Raw genomic sequence first — 18,193 nt, forward strand, 5'->3', positions numbered from 1 at the left:
AGGGGGTGCGCATGCGCACAGCGCGCGGCACCTGCAGGCGCACTGCGCGTGTAAATGCACATTGGTGTGCAACGGGGGGGGGGGAGTTTGCACGCCTGCATGCACGCTGCACGTGTGTAAATGCAAATTTGGATGCACATGGGGTGTTTGCACAGCTGTGTGCATGCACTGCGTGTGGAAATGCACATTGGTGTGCAACACGGGGGTGTTTGCACGCCTGCGTGCACGCTGCAGGTGTGTAAATGCACGTTTGCATGCACACGGTGTGTGTGTTTACACGCCTGCATGCACACGCTGCGGGTGTAAATGCACAGCAGCACCTCGTGGTAATGCACATCGCCGTGCACACAGGGGGTGTTTGGACACCTGCACACACACTGCGCGTGTAAATGCACAGCAGTGTGCACAGTGTGGGTGTTAACACACTTGTGCATGTGCACACACTGCATGGCTGTACATGTGCATGCACATACTGTTAGCACACTCCTGCATGCACACACTCTGCGTGTGTAAATGCACATCGGTGTGCACAATGTGCATGTTAACACACTTGTGCAAGCACACACACTGCATGGCTACACACGTGCATGCACACACTGTTAGCACACTCCTGCATGCACACACACTGTGTTAACACACATCCGCATGCACACTGTGTTAACACACTCCTGCTTGCACACACACTGCGTGTTAACACACGTCTACATGCACACACTGCATGTGCTAACACATCTCCATGCACACACACCGCATGTGTGCACACCCACCTACATGCACACGCATGCACACTCACCCACGTGCTCCCACACCCCTGCACGTGCATGCACACTGCACACACTCGTGCATCTCCCTCCCCCAATGCTCAGAGCACACCCGTCTCTACGCTGCCCACACGTCCAGCCTGCACCATCACAGCTCTCCCCCCATGCGTGTGCAAGGAGCCACAGCCCTGTTGTGCCCCCCTCACCCCAAATGCTCACTGTGGGGTGTGCACGGAGCATGCCGGGCTCACAACCAGGACCCCATGCACCAGCTACCCCCTGGGTTTCCGAATTCCCTCCATATTTCTGAATTCCCCCCTGGTTTCCGAATGCCCCCCCCGGCTTCCAAATCCCCCCCGGGTTCCTCAGTGCCCCCCAGTTTCTGAATGTCCCCCAGGTTTCCAAATCTCCCCCAGATTTCCAAATTCCCCCCACGTTTCTGAATGCCCCCCAGTTTCTTAACACCCCCCCGGTTTCCGAATTCCCCCCAGGTTTCCAAATTCCCCCCAAATTTCCTAATTTCCCCCACATTTCTGAACACCCCCCAGTTTCTGAACACCCCCCCTGTTTCTCCCCGATCCCCAAACCCCCACCATCAGCACCAGGCCTGTCCAACGGCCCATAAAGGCAGCGAGGAGCAGGGATCTTTGCTAATTAATTAATTACAGGCCCAATTCCTCCTCTCTGCCCCCACCAAGCACAGCAGGCCGCGTAGGCCGCGCTGGGAGCCATTGGGGCCCTGCTGTGACCGGGCACCACCAGGGCCTGGATAAGGAACAAATTTAGTGCAGGGAGAGCTGGTATTGGTGGTCCTGGGGATTTTTGGGGCAGGATTCGGCCTTTTCACGGCTCTGATCCCTGCTGGGGCTCGGCAGGAGGATGTCTGCGTGCTCCTGGCTGCTCCTAAAGCAGCGTGGATGAGCTGGCAATTACTGAGGTGGCAATTAACGGGGAACGGGGAACGAGGATCCCCCAGCCTCAATAAGGCCCCGGGGCCTCCCTTTTCCACCTCCTCAGCCCTTTTTTTGGCACCCCACAGCTTTTCCTGCCCTCCACGGGATGGATTTGATGAACAACGGGGTCAGCGACCCGCTCTGCCCACCCCAAAGGGCTCGGGGACACCTCATCCCCCCTGTCCAATAGGGAAAAGGGGCAGTGAGTTTTTTTGGGGCCAGGGAGGTTTTTTGGGGCCGTCGCGTCCCCGCACCCAGCCCGGCTGCCGCAGCTCCCGCGCCAGAGCAGAACCAGCTGCAGGAAGACAAATGGCCCCATTTTGCATGCTAATGGCAAACCCAGCCCCCAGCCGCTTCCCATCCGTCTATTTTTGGGTTTGGCTGGAGACAAGAAAAAAAAATAATAATTAAAAAAATAATAATTAAAAATCCCTTTTGCCAAGCGGTTGGGGTGGCGGGGCCGGGCACAGCACCCCCAGCCCTCACCCAGCACCTGCCAAGCGGGGACATCGCCAGCCCCCTTCCTTCCATCTCCCTGCTTTTGGGGCAGGATTTGGCCCCAACCCATCAGCTCCTACCAGCTCCGGCGGTTTTTTATGGCCAGGCTGATAAAAGGCAGCGCTGCCCCAGCACGTCTGGCCTCAGATGGGGGCTGCAGGGAGCTGGGACCTGGGAGCGGTGGGGAGAGCAGGAATGTGCCTGGTGGGGGAAAAAGGGAGGGAAAAGGGAGGGAAAAAGATCCCAGCAGGGCTCTGGAAGCGGCAGGAATTCCGCTTTTGGGGGTTATTACCCCAAAACCACCGCTGACACGATGGGTAGTGCAGGGTGACCCCGTCCCGGGGCTGATTTTCTGCTCTGAATTTTCTTTTTCCCCCACACCGACACGCTCCCCCCAAGGGTTCCCCGCTCCTGTCCGCGCTCCAGCCAAGGAGAAAACTCAGAGTAATTTTATAGGTTTGGTAAAATCAATCTTGAATGATTTTTAATCATCTCTGCGCGCGGAACCCGCTGCTCGTTACGGACCGGTGAGCACAGTTGGGAGCCAGCAGCCAGGCTCTGATGGAGCCTGAGCCTCTGGCCCCACACCCAGCCACCAACTAACTGGAGGCACTGGGAGCTCTGGTTTGATTTTCCAGTGGGTCAGGATCTGTCCCTCCGCCCCCTCACCAGCCAGGTCTTGCTCTTTGGAGACCCTCGTGGGTATTTGCACACCCCAGACTGAGGTTTTTGGGGTGGGAAATACCCCCTCCAAGGGAACGACACCAGTACCGTGGGGGTCATTCCCTCCCCAGCAGCCCCAGAGTTGTCCCAGCCCGGTTCAGGGCTTTTCAAGTTCAATTTCTGCACGGCCGCGGTAATAAAAACCGGCGTCCGCAGGGGATGCAGCGCACGTAGGCGCAGACACGCGCGGTAATCGCTCACAAAGGCTTGAAAGTGAAAAATAATCACTTAAATGGGAGAGCGAGGCCAAGCTCATTTACTGCAGATCCCGCTGGGGGCCGGGCCAGCTCCAGCAGCCTCCCCGCAGGGCAGGATCCGGCCCCGAGCTGCTGCAGAGGGGTCGCCAACAGCCCCGTGCCCGCACAAAGCCGCCTCTGTCCCCTCTCCGGGGACAAGGGGAGGACAAGGGGGGGATGCCGAGGCCACAGGGCTGCCCTGCACCCGGGTTGTCCCCACGCTGGGTGCGTTCAAGCAGCACGTCATGCGGCAAGAACGCAGCCACGGGGGCAAAACACCCGCAGGGCTCGCTCCCTGGTGTGGGGATGGCATGGAGCCTCCTGTCCCCATCCCAGGACCTTCTGCCACCTCGCTGTCCCAGCCTCGGGGTGTCCCAGCCCCAAGGGACATGGGTAAAGCGAAAAAAATTTGGGCACCATGACCCCGCCACCCCTCTGCGCCGAGCTGGCGCGGTGCCGGCCGTGCGGAGGTGTCGCCACTTCGCACCCAAAAATGGGATGATTATTTGGATTTCAGCTGGGGAAGTGAGAGAAAAAGACTAGACCGGGGGCTGGGTTTAATCCCCGCCTGCTCAGCTACCGAATTAACACTTTTGGAGCCTGGTTCTCACTTGATTATCACCTGGTTCCCGTGAAATCCTCTGAAGACAGGGTGTCCTACTTAGTGAAATCAGCTCCCGGTAGGTAAAAACCTCCTGGCACTGGGGCCCCGAGGATGTGGGCAGCCAGGTGGCGGGGAGGTGGCGGGGGACCTTCAGCCTCTGTCCCGAAGCCACCTGAGATCCTGCAGAGATGATGGTGAAGGTGGAGATGAAGGTGAAGATGGAGATGAAGGACCCCAAAGCCCAGAGCCAGGTGCCCAGCCCCGGCTGCGCCAGCACCGTGCACCCCACAGCCGTGACCTCCCCCTGCACCAGCCCCACAGACGCCCCCAAACACCCATTTTCCCCCTGCGGACGCCTCATGGAGCCCAGCTGGAGCTGGAGGAAAGTCTTCAGCCAAAACGATTTGGGCCAAAAAAAAGGCAAAATACATTAAGAAACATAAATATAGAATAATAATGGCAATAAACACCTGCATCAGGGGGGTCTGGGGGTGCAGGGAGGCTCTTGGGCAAGGCTGAGCCCCCCCATGCACAGCATCCCCCATGGGGTGCACGCAACCCACCGCGTGCCTCCTCGGTTCGTAAAGCATCCGTGAGCACGATGCACGTCCTTAAAACATTTTTTTTATTTTTTTTTTTCTTACAGGAAAGAATTAAAATGTTGCTCTGAGTCTTTTATGCTCGCTGCGAATTGACGGCGAAGCTGGGAAACATGAATCACGCCGCCTCGTGCCCTCGTAGAGGGTGGCAGCGTGCGTGTGTGTGTGTGCGTCCCCTGATTGGATTAAGTTGCAAATTTACAGTTTCGTTTCGGGAAACAATATTAAAAATTTGAAAAAAAAAAAAAAAAAAAAAAAAAAAAGAAAGAAAAAAAAAGAAATTAAAAAAAAAAAAAAAGAAAGAAAGAAAAAAAGGGAGAAAGGAGGCAAATGGTGCTCTCAAATAATTACAGGCTGCCTTGAAAATAACTGTGACGTGCAAAAATCCAATTAAATATATCTATAGAAACCTCCGAGTAGAAGAGCTCCCGTAGTCTCAAGAAACCCAGGGAACGTCTGTGGGGTGTCTGAGCAGGCAGCAGCACATCCAGCACCCTCCCCTGGGAGCTGCGGGGCCACAGGGTGCTGGGGATGCCAAAGGGACATCCACATGGCCTTGGTGGCACACAGTGAGGTGTGCGGCTCTGTGATCGGCGTGGAAATGAATTATTTTCTGGAAAAGAGGATTTTTGTGAGTATTTCCACGCCCGGCCAGCTCAGCACCATCCGTCACCCAGCTCCGGCGGTGGGCACGAAGCAGATTTCTCCTCTGTCTCCCTGCGAGTGCCTTCACAAAATCCTTTGGGGTCATTCCTGGGAATATTTAGAGGAGTTTGGGAAAAGCCCTGGCAGGATTTTGCTTCCTGGTGTTGGTCCTGAGCCCAGGGCTGAGGGCACCGAGTGGTGCTGGGCGTCCTTCCCCTGCCCGTGTCCCTTTTCTGTGGGTTCCCATAAGGAGCGGGCGAGCGGAGCCCCCTTTTCTCCCACAATAACTTCCTTCTGAAGTCTCTTTATCTCCTCCTTATCCTTCCCGGGCTGCTTCGTCAGGAGGAGAGCGGGTGGGTAATTAATTTCCTTTTTCCTCTGCAAAATCATCCAGCTGAATCATCCCACCCTGCACCCGCCAGGGAGGCGCGGGGACGGGCGCGCGGTGCCGTCGGTGCCCCAACCCAAAGCCTTGACCCCAAAGCGGGGGGCACGGGCACCGGGGTTTGAGCTTTCCAAGCCGTGTTCTGTGTTTGGGTTCCACACGTGGGGTTTTTCATCCTCTTTTCCTCCTGTTTTCTCTGACTGTGGTGAGCCCTCGGTGGAGACCCGCAGCCACAGCCGCTTGTTTCACCCCAAAATCCTACAGCCAGCTCCCCAGGGCCGGTTCCTTCTCTCAGATGCTGAGCTGTGGGGCTGACAGCATCAAACCCAATCCCACCTGAGCCAAATTGGGGCAGAAAAGGGAAAAAACGGGAAAGTCAAGGTCAGCAACACCTTGGCTGGGTGGTGGCTCCGTTTTGGGGCAGGGGAGGGATCCCCCTGCAGACGGCCCTACACGGGGGTGGCACACCAGAGCCCTCCAACCTTCCCACACCCCCTGCAATCTCATTTAAAAATTTCCCAAGTTACCACGTTTTTTTTTCTTCCCAATCTGAGAAAAATGGCTGTTTAAAAAACAGGGTTTACAGCGGAAAGGCCAAGAGATGCTCAGCCACACGTGGGGCTGAGTTGGTGACCCCAAAAAGAGGCAGGGATGGGACACAAGCTGAGGTGTATGGGCAGCATCACGGAGCCTGGGCTCTCCCCAGACCCTCTCCAAGCCTCACACAGGCACCTCAGCCCTGCAGCTCCCCTGGAATGGGATTTTTTTTTCCAAAACCGTGAGGAATTACAGCTGGGCATCGCCGCACAGCAGGAGGACGGGCGTTTTGCACAGAGCTGTTTGCAAACGATGATGAGGGAAGAAATTCTTTCCCCCTCTGTGCGCATTAAACCCTTCCTGGAGAAGTGCAATTACCGCTAGAAAAACCAGGAAAAGCAACGGCTGGGAGCGGCGCGGCGCTTATTTTTAATAACAGCTTGGCGCAATCTGCACACATTTTTCAAACAACGTTAGCCTTCTCCTGCCAAGGCCCCTGCGTAACCGTATTTCTCCTGGAAGATTTCTGCCACGGCTTGAAAGCTCCGTGCGCAGAGATTTGAGGAGGACTTTGGGGTTAAGAGTAATGGGAAATGGGTCTGCTCATTATTGGAAGGAGCCGGGTGCCTGCACTGAGCAAAATTGCCCCAGCCCCTCTCCTGCAGCAGGGATAGGAGCTGTGCTAACAGCATTTTGGGGGGGTTTAGTGCCACTCGGTGCTGTCCTGTCCTGGCTGTGACACCCTGGGGAGGATGTGGGGCTCCCTCTGCTCCTGCTCGGTGCTCCTGCTCCTTTTTAAAGAGGTGGAAACTTGGAGAAGGAAGGACGCACCCGCACTGCGCCTGGGTGAGCGGGGTGAGCCCCGTCCACAGCAGCTCCTGAGCGAGCAGCCAAAATTCTGCAGCTTCAATTTTGAACAGGTACGAGCCTGAGCAGCCCCAAATTGAGCCACTTCGCCATCGCAGCGGTGTCATTTGGTGCAGAGCCCCCGCACACAGCTGGTGACACCCGGTACCTTGCACGGTGCCAACGTGTTCTCACCCCAATGAGCTCCTGGACGAGGAGGATGTGTGGTTTTGGGACCAACATCCCAGAAAACTGAGATTTTCTGGTTTTAAACCATGGACAGAGCATCGCCTGGTGCTCTGGTGATGGGGAGCACCGTGCAAAGTGGCAAGGCACCGTGGCACAGGCCCCTGCTTGGCTTTGTCCCCGTCCCCATCCCAATGCGGGTGCGTGGCCAAACCCTCCACCCCAGGAGCATCAACCCCTGGCTGAGACCCACGTGCCACAGGTGAAGGTGGACACCCCCAAAAATACTCTTGGGGTTGCTACTGCAGGGGAACGATGAGCTCTTGTTCCACAAAACGCTGGCACGTGGCGCTCGGGGACATTTTTTGGCCACCCACCGGGGCGTGCACAGCCTGGATGGGGACGAGCACCCTCCGGCACCCATAGGGGGAGAAGGGAATTTTGTTTTTTTGGGGGGTTGGCGTTCAGCTGGGGTCGGTGCTGAGTGCTGAGGGCGCTGCTCCTCTCCCCACTGCACCCACGGGACGCGCCCGGTGCCATCCGCGCGTCCCCAAACCCCATCCTTCTCCTGGGGGGGCGCTGATGCTGGGAAGGGGGGGACCCCGGAGCAGGTCGGGGCTATATGGCGAGGGGGGAGAATCGGGGGTCTCCGGGAGCACCGGCAGCCCCGGGAGGGGAGCAGCGGGGTGAATTCGGGGCGGATCGGCGGGCGGAGCGCACACCGGGGGGTGGCGGAGCGCGGCGCCGCCCCCGGAGCGGGCACCGGGGCGGGGCGCGCCGGGAGCTCCCGGTGCCGGCGGCGGCGCTGGGGGGCGCGGGGGCTCCGTCCCCCCCTCCGGAGCGGAGGATGAGCTGCGGCGACGCCAAGGACATGGAAGGTAGCGGGGATGGAGGAGCCGGGGATGGGGATGGGGATGGGGATGGGGAGGGGGCTCAGGTGCGCGGTGGGACCCCCCCAAAACCCCCGGCAGGAACGCAGGGGGGCTCCGTGGCCATCCTCGGGGGGTGCCCCCCAGCCTCAGAGCCCCCCCAGCCGCCTCCTTCTGTCCCCGGTGTGTGCTTCGTGCTGGGCTCTGCCCTCTCCATCCCGGGGGTGCTGCCTGTCCCCCCCCCCCAGCTGTCCCCACCACCCCAGGGGTCTGTCCCCAGCCCTGGGGATTTTTTTTCTGTGCCCCCTCCTCCATCCCGGGGCTCTGCCCCTTCCATCCATGGTGACCATCTGTCCACAGCCTTATCCCCAATTTTTTTTTGGGGGGGGGACACCAATAAAACGGGATAGGAAATTTGGCCGGAGAGGGGTGGGTGCCAGGGCAGGGGAGGCCGGAGGGGCACTGGAGCAGGATGGGACCCCCAGGAGGGGCTCGTGGGGGTGGAAGGGGCTCGCTGCAGGCCGGGGTGCCCGTGCCATTGGGCTTCTTCCCTGCCTGCACCCCCCCCCCCAGGGCACCCGACCCCGTCCTGGGGTGCTCAGGGACCTCCTGGCGGTGCCCCCGGGGCGCAGGAGCACCCCCAAAACCACACACAGCCCCAAAAGGCTGTGCCCCAGGGCTCCCATCGCAGGGCTGTGCACCCCAAAACCCTGCTCCGGGGTGGGCAGCACCCCCATGGGTCCCCCAGCTTTATGGGCAGGGGGAGCACGGAAGGGGCAGCTGCATTTTGTCCCCTTCCTCCTCCTGCTCCTTTGGCAATAGCAGAGAGCAGTCGTGGGCTCCAGCTCCGTCCCCGGCCACACGAAGGGCTCAGGATTTGACCTCCGTGAGCAGGGAATTAATTGCGGGGAAGGTGCTGGGATGATGCTCCCGGGTGTTGATCCTCTGCTTGGGATTTGTCTTGTCCTCCTCGGGGCCAGCAGGTTTTGGGGAACGGCTCAAGGCAGGACCTGGTCCCTAGGGACATTGCACGGGGACAGCTCCAAATACGGGGTGCCCCAGGGGTCCCGGGGAGCGGTGCTGTGCCCCTGGCTCACGTGGGTGCTGCCGAAAACACGACAAAACCCCTGGAGAGCAGCCCCACGAGCAGAGCCTGTGCTGAGTCCTGTCCCCCTGTCCCGGGAGCAGCTCCTGCAAATCCTCCCCAAATCCCTCTCCAGGCTCTCCGCACCCCTGCGCCTTGCTCCTTGCACCCTTAAGGTGTGAAGTTGGCTGCTTTTGGCCGATTTCCCCTTTTTTTTTTTTTGAGGTTTCTGTCTCAGGAGGTTCCCATCCACCTCTCCCCAGCGTAAAAACGCCGAGAAGGGGGGGCAGACACAGAGTGCCCATCGCTGCCCCCCCCCGTGCGCCCTCCCTCTGCCCGCCCCGCGCTCCTGGAGGGGTGCCCAAAAGAAAAGAAAGAAGCCACCGAGGGAAAAGGAGCCCGCAGCCATTCCCAAGCCTGCGGGGGGACCGAGCCAGCAGCAAGGCACCCACCCCACAGAGCTGGCAGGAGAACCACAGGGGGGACAGCAGCCTGGCTCGTGGGAATTCGGGAAGGCTGAACCCCCCCCCGACCCCAATGTGCCCAAAAGGAGCCCCCTTAGGGTCCTGGGAGCGGGGTGACTCGGGGTTACGCAGGATTTCGCCGTGGTTTTGCCCATCCCAAGGCGCTTTGATGCCCGGCCACTTGCTGGCACCGCTCAGCCCCCCCCCCGTAGCCCCCTCCCGTCCCGGTGCCAGCTGCCCAAACCCCCCCCCCTCAACCTCGGATTAAGCAGGGGCACGCGGGGCGAGCGTGGATCAGATTCAGATCAAACACAGGGGGGGGGATTAAGGCCTTGGGGAGGTGCTGGCGGCGCAGCCAGCGGGACATTGGGGAGGGGGCTGCGTGGGGGCAATTCCTGCGTGTGTGTCCCCCCCTCCCCGAGCAAAACGGCCTCGAGCCGGAGCTGGGGCGAGCGTGCGGCCGCCGCTTATTGGCAGGAGGACGGGGAGGCAGCGAGAGGAGGCAGTCAGGTGTGGAAGAGGCGATGAGGGGAGGAAGGGATGGATGGAGCTGCGCTCGTGACAGCCGGGTGCCGAGCGCTGGTGAGCGCGCAGCCCTCCCCCCTGCCAAGGATGCAGCAGGGCCGCCCGTCCCTCTGCTGCGTCTCCGCCGTCCGCAGCTCACGGGGTGCCCCTGAGCCAGGTGAGGGGGGCAGGGGGCTTTGGGGGGGGCTGCTGGTGCACCCCAGGGTGTGGGTGCAGGTTACAGTTCAGCAGAAAGAGATTCAGAGGGGATGGGGAGGCTCGCAGGGTTTTGGGGTTTTGGGGGGAAGGATGGGTGCGCTGCTGGGGGGCACGGGGAGGAGAGGGGGGCTCGTGGCGGGCATGGGGGCTCCTCTCCCTGTGACCCCTCCTTGTTTCAACGTGGCCGAGCCTTGTGCCATGGCTCAGAGCTCTCTCCTCGCACCTGCACCAGGAATTTGGGGTCCCCGGAGGTGGGCACGAGGAGCTGGGGAGGTGCTGGGGGGGCTCTGGGCTGCGCCACGGCCACTGCAGCCCCCGCCACGGAGCAGAGCCTCCGACGCTCCCTGCTCTGCCATATTCCAGGCTGGTTTCCCCCCCTTACTTCCCCCCTCTCCCATCTGCTCCCTCTCTGTCTCCCCTGCCTCGCCTCCAGCCCCGTTTGTTCGGGGGGGGGGCAGGAGATGCCCACATCCAGCTGCTCCCCACGGGTCCCCCAGCCCAGCCCCGCGTCCCCCTGATGCTCAGCGTCCCCGTGGGGCTCGGTTCCATTTCTCTCCTGCCAAATCCCCTGCTCAAGGGCAAGCCCTTGCCATATGAGAGCGGGCTGAGCACAAAGTTTTATGGCTAAGCCGTAATTTCCTGCCGGTGGGGTTAGCAGGGGACAGCTCGGTGGCGGTGCCGGGAAGGGGCACTGCACCCGGAGCTGTTTTCGGTTCCTATCCACGTCTCCAGCCTCAGTCCCCAGCCAGGTGCCCCTTTGGGCTGTTCTCAGATCCCCTTGGGTCCTCCCCAGCTCCGGCCTCCCCTCCTGGGAGGCTGCTCTGGAGCTGAAGCCCTCGCGGAGCCAAGTCTGACGCTCAGCTCCTCATTTTCCACTTCCCGGACTGATCCAGCACCTCCAGTCCTCAGGCAGGTTTATTTCTGTCCTGGCCATAAATCCAAGGGGCACCGCTCACATCCCGCTTCCCCCCTGCCCAAAGGGCTGCGGGAGGACCCCGGGAAACCTTAAAACCCCTGGGGATGAGCAGCAGTGGCTGTTCCCAAGCCCCGTCACCCTCCACCCTTGGTTATTTTTCACCGTGGATCGTATCTCATCACTGTTTTTTTGGGGTTTTGCTGTTCCTGGCTCACTGGGGTCAAAGCAGGTGCTGGGGGATGCTCGGGTCTCTTATCCCCAGCCAGCTGCCCCTATCCACGCGGATCCTACAGCAGCAGGATCCTACAGCTCCCGGAGGGGAGCTTTGCACCTTCATCACCACGCAATTAGATGAAGTCTGAGCTCATTAAAAGGGGCGAGGGACAACAAGTGGCTGTTGCTGATGTGTTGTGTGTGCTGGTTATCACCTGGGTGAGCACCATCGGGGTGCCCAGGGTGGGTTTTGTCCCCCCGGGACCTCTCCAGCCCTCGGTGGGGACGGATCCAGTTCGGTCTGCGGAAACCGGCTGCGCTCTTCCCCTTTACGTGCCACTCTGATGAGAAAAAAGGGTTTTCTGATGGGTTTTTCCCCTTACGAGGTGCTGATGGAGAGGGAGGGGATTCCAGCAATGGGTACAGCCAAATCCATCAGGACACGGGGCTGCAGACTTGGGGCTAAAAGCAGCATTTCTGGGCAACGCCACGGGGCGCGGCGCAGACGGACGCAGCCACCGCCGCCACCGCCACCTCTCGCTCCTTTTTTCCCCCCCCCCAGCAGCCGCCGCTCACTTCAGCTTCTGCCGCAGCCTCCTGGAGCACACGGTGTCAGCCGAAAACCTCAGCTACCGCCTGCAGCGCAGCCCCGGCACCAGCCTCACCTGGCACGACGGCCGCAGCCAGCGCTCGGAGGGCGCCCGCGCCGTCAAGCTCCTGCGCCAGCCGGGCACCGAGGGCGCACAGGTACCCGCGGGGTTATGGGGGTGGCATCATCCCCACGGCTTTGAGGGGGAGTGAACCCCGCATCGGCCCCCCCAGGAGGTGTTTTTTTGGAGGGTTAGGCCTTTAGGGGGTTGGGGTTTGGGGGTTATTTGGTAAGGGGTGGGTTAAGGGGGTGAGGAGCGGGTGGGGGGTGTGGGGTGAGCCCGGCGCATCGCTGATTCCACGTTCGGAGGTGGAAGTTGGCACGGCTCTGCAGGAAATGTTCCAGCTCCGAATTTCTTATATTGCCTTCAAATCCCGGAGCGTTCTGGCGTGTCGTTTAGGAGGAAACGGTCCAAACCTGGCTAAAATCCTGGACTTTATTGCATGAATGCGCCTCGCTGAAGCAGCGAGCCCCAAGTTCCCAGCCTTCGCTTCCCTCCCTGCCTCTGTGGTGCCGTGGGAAGGAGCAGGAAGGGTCCCTGGTGCTTGGAAACCCCAAATTCGGACAGCTTCACAGCTTTTGGTGCTTCTTGAACCTGACGGCGTGAGGACAGGGCAGCAGCAAAGTGGAGCTCTTTGGAGAGGCGTTCGGAGGCTGCAGATCCAGCCGGTGACTGCTGGGGAGAAAACCTGGGAGATAAAAGGGCACAGACCCCACGGGGGGACGCGTTCACCTGCTGGGGACCTGCCAGAGGGGAACAGGGCCCCGTGGTCACACCAAAATCCTCCTGGAGCAGCAGCAGGGTCTTTGTCCCCCACCTCTGCATGGGGAGAGCGACACAGCAGCCGCTCTCCAGGCTGCTGCGCTTCTCTTATCCCCCCCGTCTGCCTCCAAGTGCCTCCCGGGGGGGTTTAGGGGTACAAATCAAGCCTTTAATTGTGCCACAAACAAGAGAAAACGCCCGAGGGACCGGAGGTGACGCCAGTTGCTGGCTGCAGGTCCCCACGCAGCGGCGCGGGGACGGCTCCCCCCGGGCACCCCCAGCTCCTGGGCATCGCTCCTGCCTGCTCGCCTCAACTGCCAGCCTCTGCCTTCACGGCTGAGGCTTCATCAGAGAGACAGCGCGGCTCAGCCGCCTGGAAAACCAGCCCGGTGCTCGTTATCTCCCCGTCCCTGCCTCCAGGAGCCAGCGGGGGCCGCGTCCCGCAGCTCCCGGCCGCGCGCTCGGAGAGCTGCCGTAGGTAGCGGTGCTGGAGGCAGGCTCTGCACTTCTCATCGTGGCTCGGAAGGGAACCCCAAGCACGCAGCACCCCAGAGCCTACCCAGGAGCCCCGTTGCGCCAGCCTGAAGCTGGGTGGGAAATTTCCTCTGCTGGAAACCCTGCAAACCCCATCCGGGGAGCGCTCGGGCTTCACCTCGTGGCCGCACCCTGCTGCAGGACGGCCTCTGGGTATTTATCCACCACCTCCCAGCTTTGCCTTCTTCCCTCTTGTCTCCTGTGGCCACAGCAAGGGCTGCTCGGTCCCTTTATGGCCCCAAATGCACCTCCTGCACCTTTGCTTTTGCTGCAAAAAGCCCAGGGGTGCAGCACCACCCACACCCCGGGGCTCACCGGAGCATCCCAAACCCCTCCAACCCTCCTCCACCACCCGGGGACGTGCTATTAGTTTCAGCAACTGCAGGATGTCTGGAGCCCCCGTTACACTAATTATCTCTGCTCCTCCATTAGGCATGCTTAATTAGCCGATGTTCACACATCGAGGTCGGCGCTGGCGCACCGCGGTCCGAGCGCCGCCGACCTTTGCGGTGCCGCCGGGTCCCCGTGTCGGCTCCTTGTCCCTTTGCTGCCCTGGATGTGGGACGGGAGCATCCTTGGAGGGACCCCCGGGACCCCCGTCCCCTCCTGCTCAGCACCAGCACGGATGGGGCTCCTCCTGCAGCCCCGGCTCCACGTGAGCTGTGCCCCCAGTGCCATGCTGAGCCCACTGAAGCGATGTTCACCGGCCCCACGCTCGTGCAGAGGATGAGGACGAGTCCTCAGCATCGCTGCGCTGACCCTGTGCCCCTCTCCGCAGCCCCCTGGCTTCTCCCCCGGGAGCTAAACCCGAGAAATTTGGGCTTTGGCGCGCCCCTTCCCCACCCAGAACGTGCCATCCGCCTGGGCAGGCGCCGCCGTGCCAGAAGCAGCCTCGTTCCCCTGCGCTGTTCCAGCTTTTGGGGTTTGATTTCGCTGCACGCTGAGATAAATCCAAGCTGCAGCAGCCTGGGGAGGCTGCAGGTGCCGTGCCACGGGCGAGGAAACGGAGCCAGGAGGTCTGGATGCTCCAGCACCGCGACGGATGCTGCACGTGCGCCCCAGCTCTCCGTTAGCATCCCCGGGGGGACATACTGACGCCTCCCTTCTCCCCCCTTTTTCCCCCTGTAGGGCCGTGGCTGCGATCATTATGGCATTTACCACACCAGCCCCACGCTGGGCAGCCTTACCAAGCCGGTGGTGCTCTGGACGCAGCAGGATGTGTGCCGATGGCTGAAGAAGCACTGCCCGCACAACTACCTGGTCTACGTGGAGGCTTTCTCGCACCACGCCATCACAGGTGATGCCCCTCGGGGTCGCCTCGCGCGGGTTTTTGGGTGGTTGGGGTCCTGGGCAGGCTTTGTTTCTGCCCCCCTAAATGGTGAGATTTGGGATGGTGTTTTTGGGGTGGTGGCTGTGGGATGGTGGCTTTGGGATGGTGTTTTGGGGATGGTGTTTTGGGGATGGTGTTTTTGGGATGGTGGCTTTGGGATGGTGTTTTGGGATGATGTTTTTGGGATGGTGGCTTTGGGATGGTGTTTTTGGGATGGTGTTTTTGGGATGGTGTTTTTGGGATGGTGGTTTTGACCCTTAACTACCAGCATTGTCCCCATCCCACCACGACACATCCATGGCCAGGCAGAGCTCCTCAGAGCTCTGTAGGGTCAGGGCAGCATAAAGAGCTGCAGCCCCATGCCCTTGAGGGATGCAAAGCCCTAATGCAAGAGCTCAGCGAGCCCTTGTGTGGGAAATAAAGGGAGCATTAGCCGGGAAGCGAGGACAAAAGCTTGGTGGTGAATCCCTCCTCTAATAGCCCCCGGACTGGAGGAGAGTGGCTGCATGGGGACGGGGGGGCAGTGGTGCTAATGGGTTTTGATGGGTGCCCCATTTCCCCTGGCCGCCAGCCTGTGCGTGGGGTCAGGAGAATGCGTCCTGGTGCGGGAGGTGGAGCAGAGAAAAGGAGAAAAAAGGAGAAATGGAGAAATGGAAAGCCCCTGCCCGCAGGGATGGGTTACGTGATCACTGGAGCCAGCACCTTGTCCTGGGGCTGGCACCTTGAGCTGCCACCCCATGCGCTCCAAAAACAGGGTCACCCGTTTTTGGGGTGAGGCCAGGGCACACGGTGTGAGGCTTCTGTCCTGTCCCATCCCGTCCCGTCCCATCCCATCCCATCCCATCCCATCCCATCCCATCCCATCGCATCCCATCCCATCCCATCATTTCCATCCCCTCCCCTTTTATCCTATCCTATCCTATCCTATCCATCCTGTTCCATCCCATCCCTCCGATCCTATTCCATCCATCCCATCCCATCCCATCCCATCCCATCCATATAATCCCATCCCATCCCTCCGATCCTATTCCATCCATCCCATCCCATCCATATGATCCCACCCCATCCCATCCCATCCCTCCAATCCTATTCTATCCATCTCATCCCATCCCATCCCATCCATCTGATCCTATTCCATCCCATCCCATCCATCCCATCCCATCCTATCCCTCCAATCCTATTCCATCCATCCCATCCCATCCATCTGATCCTATTCCATCCCATTCCATCCATCCCATCCCATCCCTCCGATCTTATTCCATCCATCCACCCTATCCCACCCCATCCCATCCCATTCCATCCCACCCCATCCCATCCCACCCTCTTTCCCTACAGACTGGCTCCATAGGCCAGAAAGATTTAGGATTTTTAGCATTTCACCCCTTTCCCTGCTCCCACCACACACGTGTGTGTGCGTGTGCCCCCCCCCCCCCGGGGGCGTGGTGCTGAGCAGCGCCGTGCTTGCAGGTCGGGCGCTGCTGCGGCTCAACGGGGAGAAGCTGCAGCGCATGGGCATCGCTCACGAGGCGCAGCGCCAGGAGGTCCTGCAGCAGGTCCTGCAGCTCCAGGTGCGCGAGGAGGTCCGAAACCTGCAGCTGCTCAGCCAAGGTAGGTAGGAGGGGAGAGCAGGGAGGCGAACCCCGGGAGGTCATGCCCCTCTGTGGGTGAAAAGGAGAGCGGTGGTGGCGAGAGCCACGGCCACCCAGCCACCGGCACGGTGCTGGTGTGAATCCAGCCCGTGCTGCAGCTGGGGTGGGTTGTGGGGCACAGGGAGAGGTTGTGGCACATAGGACAGGTCGTGGAGCACAGGGACAAGTTGTGGAGCACAGGGACAGGTCCTGGAGCACAGGGACAGGTTGTAGAGCACAGGGATAGCTTGTGGCACAGGGACAGGTCATGGCACACGGGTTGTGGAGCACAGGGACAGATTGTGGAACACAGGGAGAGGTCACAGAGCGCAGGGACAGGTCACGGCACACAGGGACAGGTCCTGGTGCACAGGGACAGGTTGTGACACACAGGGACAGGTCGTGGTACACAGGGAGAGGTCATGGAGCGCAGGGACAGCTTGTGGCACGCAGGGACAGGTCGTGGCACATGGGTCGTGGAGCACAGGGACAGGTTACGGTGCACAGGAGCAGGTTGTAGAGCACAGGGAGAGGTTGTGGTACACAGGGACAGGTTATGACGCACAGGAATAGGTCGTGGCACATAGGTTGTGGTGCACAGGACAGGTTGTAGCACACAGGAACAGGACATGGTGCACAGGAACAGGTCGTGGTGCACAGGGACAGGTCATGGTGCACAGGGACAGGTTGCAATGCCCAGGGACAGGTTTTGGCACCCAGGGACAGGTCGTGGCACACAAGGACACGTCATGGAGCACAGGGACAGCTGGTGGCACGCAGGGACAGGTTGCAGTGCACAGGGACAGGCCGTGGAGCACAGCACCAGTTCCCCTGGTGGCAACCGGCATAGAGAGGACGAGGCTCTCCAGGGCTGGCTCCCCCGTGCCACCCTGCAGGCTGTTTATTCCTTCCTCTCCCCTCCTTGTTCCAGCGTCTTTTGGAAATGTCTCCTAGCTGCTCCGTCTGTTTGGCAGATTGTACCAGCACTGTGAACCGAGCACCTCTGGGATGGACTGTGCACCGCAGATACGAGACCTGAACCGCGTGCTTGGAATACGAAGAGGCAGCTTCCGAGCCACTCCGGGGCTTCTCTTTTTCTTCTTCTCTCTTTCTTTTCTACGAACACATCGCTGCGCAGAGCTGGGCTGCTTCCTCCAGCAGACGCGGCTCCCAGCCAGAGGAAGAGGAGCAGAACAGCCCCGGGGATGGATGAACTCCTGCCCGTCTGAGCCTGACCCCTCGCAGGGGGAAATTGCGGAGAGGAGACGGCGACAAGCGGGGCTCAGCGGAGCCGACAGCCTGAGCACGGCCACCCCTGGGACAGATTGGAGCCACCCACAGGACACTGAAACCTCGGGCACGTGAGTGGGGTCCCAGCACCTGGAGGCTCTTGGCACGGCTGGGGAGTGCTCCAGGCTCTGCCTGTGTCAGTGCCTCGGAGCTTGTTTGGGGAGCTTTAGCTTTCTCCTCAGGCTGGGCTGTTTTACAGTGGCCTAGGAGATAACGTTGGTAGTGAATAATGTGACCCCATTGGGCAAAAAAACGAGAAGCAGGGCAGAGTCACCAGCGCCTGGCTCCACTTTGTGAATTAAAGAGGAGCTGAGGCACCGAGGGCAGCAACCCAGGGGTTGGCACGCCGTGACCATGCTCCAGAGGACACTGTGCCAGGAGCTCTCCGCGTCCTTCTCCATCCGTGTGCCCAGCCTCCTGTCCTCCAGTCCCAGGGTTTTATTTATTTCCCCCTCCCAGTGCTGGCCGGGCTCCTTGCAGAGCTCTGCCTCCACAGGGCTTTTGCAAAAGCCTGGGGCTGGTGGCGGTGCCACCGATGCCAGCAGCATCCCGATAACCCGGCTGATGATTTTTGGGTTCCTGCCGAGCCGGCAGGCAGCACCCCAGAGCCACGGGGACTTGGCAGAGGTAGGTGCTCGGGAGCCAGTGGCCGCCGTGCACCGCCGCCTCCTGCTGTGTGAATAAAATCAGACTGGTGTTTTAGCGTGCTGGTCTCCTGGCTCGTCCCACGGTTTGACCCGTTCCCTGCTCAGAAGTG

General features: G+C 60.5%; 1 protein-coding gene across 3 annotated transcripts; it reads left to right on the forward strand.

Annotated features, from left to right (window-relative positions):
- Nucleotides 1–7,648: 7,648 nt before the first annotated feature.
- SAMD10 (sterile alpha motif domain containing 10) lies at nt 7,649–18,138 on the forward strand. 3 transcript variants are annotated; one of them, XM_038166488.2, is made up of 5 exons: nt 7,649–7,851; nt 11,805–11,989; nt 14,317–14,485; nt 15,986–16,126; nt 17,078–18,138. In XM_038166488.2, exons 1-5 carry the CDS (start codon nt 7,821–7,823, stop codon nt 17,098–17,100), a joined length of 549 nt encoding a protein of 182 aa, XP_038022416.2. In that variant the 5' UTR covers nt 7,649–7,820; the 3' UTR covers nt 17,101–18,138. The 3 variants fall into 3 exon arrangements, with proteins under 3 accessions (XP_038022416.2, XP_038022415.2, XP_038022414.2); XM_038166487.2 differs by having other exon boundaries at nt 7,650–7,851; nt 11,808–11,989; nt 17,121–18,138; XM_038166486.2 differs by having other exon boundaries at nt 7,651–7,851; nt 17,121–18,138.
- The last annotated feature ends 55 nt before the right edge of the window (nt 18,139–18,193 follow it).

The sequence above is a fragment of the Anas platyrhynchos genome, chromosome 21 (assembly GCF_047663525.1).
Source record: "Anas platyrhynchos isolate ZD024472 breed Pekin duck chromosome 21, IASCAAS_PekinDuck_T2T, whole genome shotgun sequence".
Taxonomy (NCBI): Eukaryota; Metazoa; Chordata; class Aves; order Anseriformes; family Anatidae; genus Anas; species Anas platyrhynchos.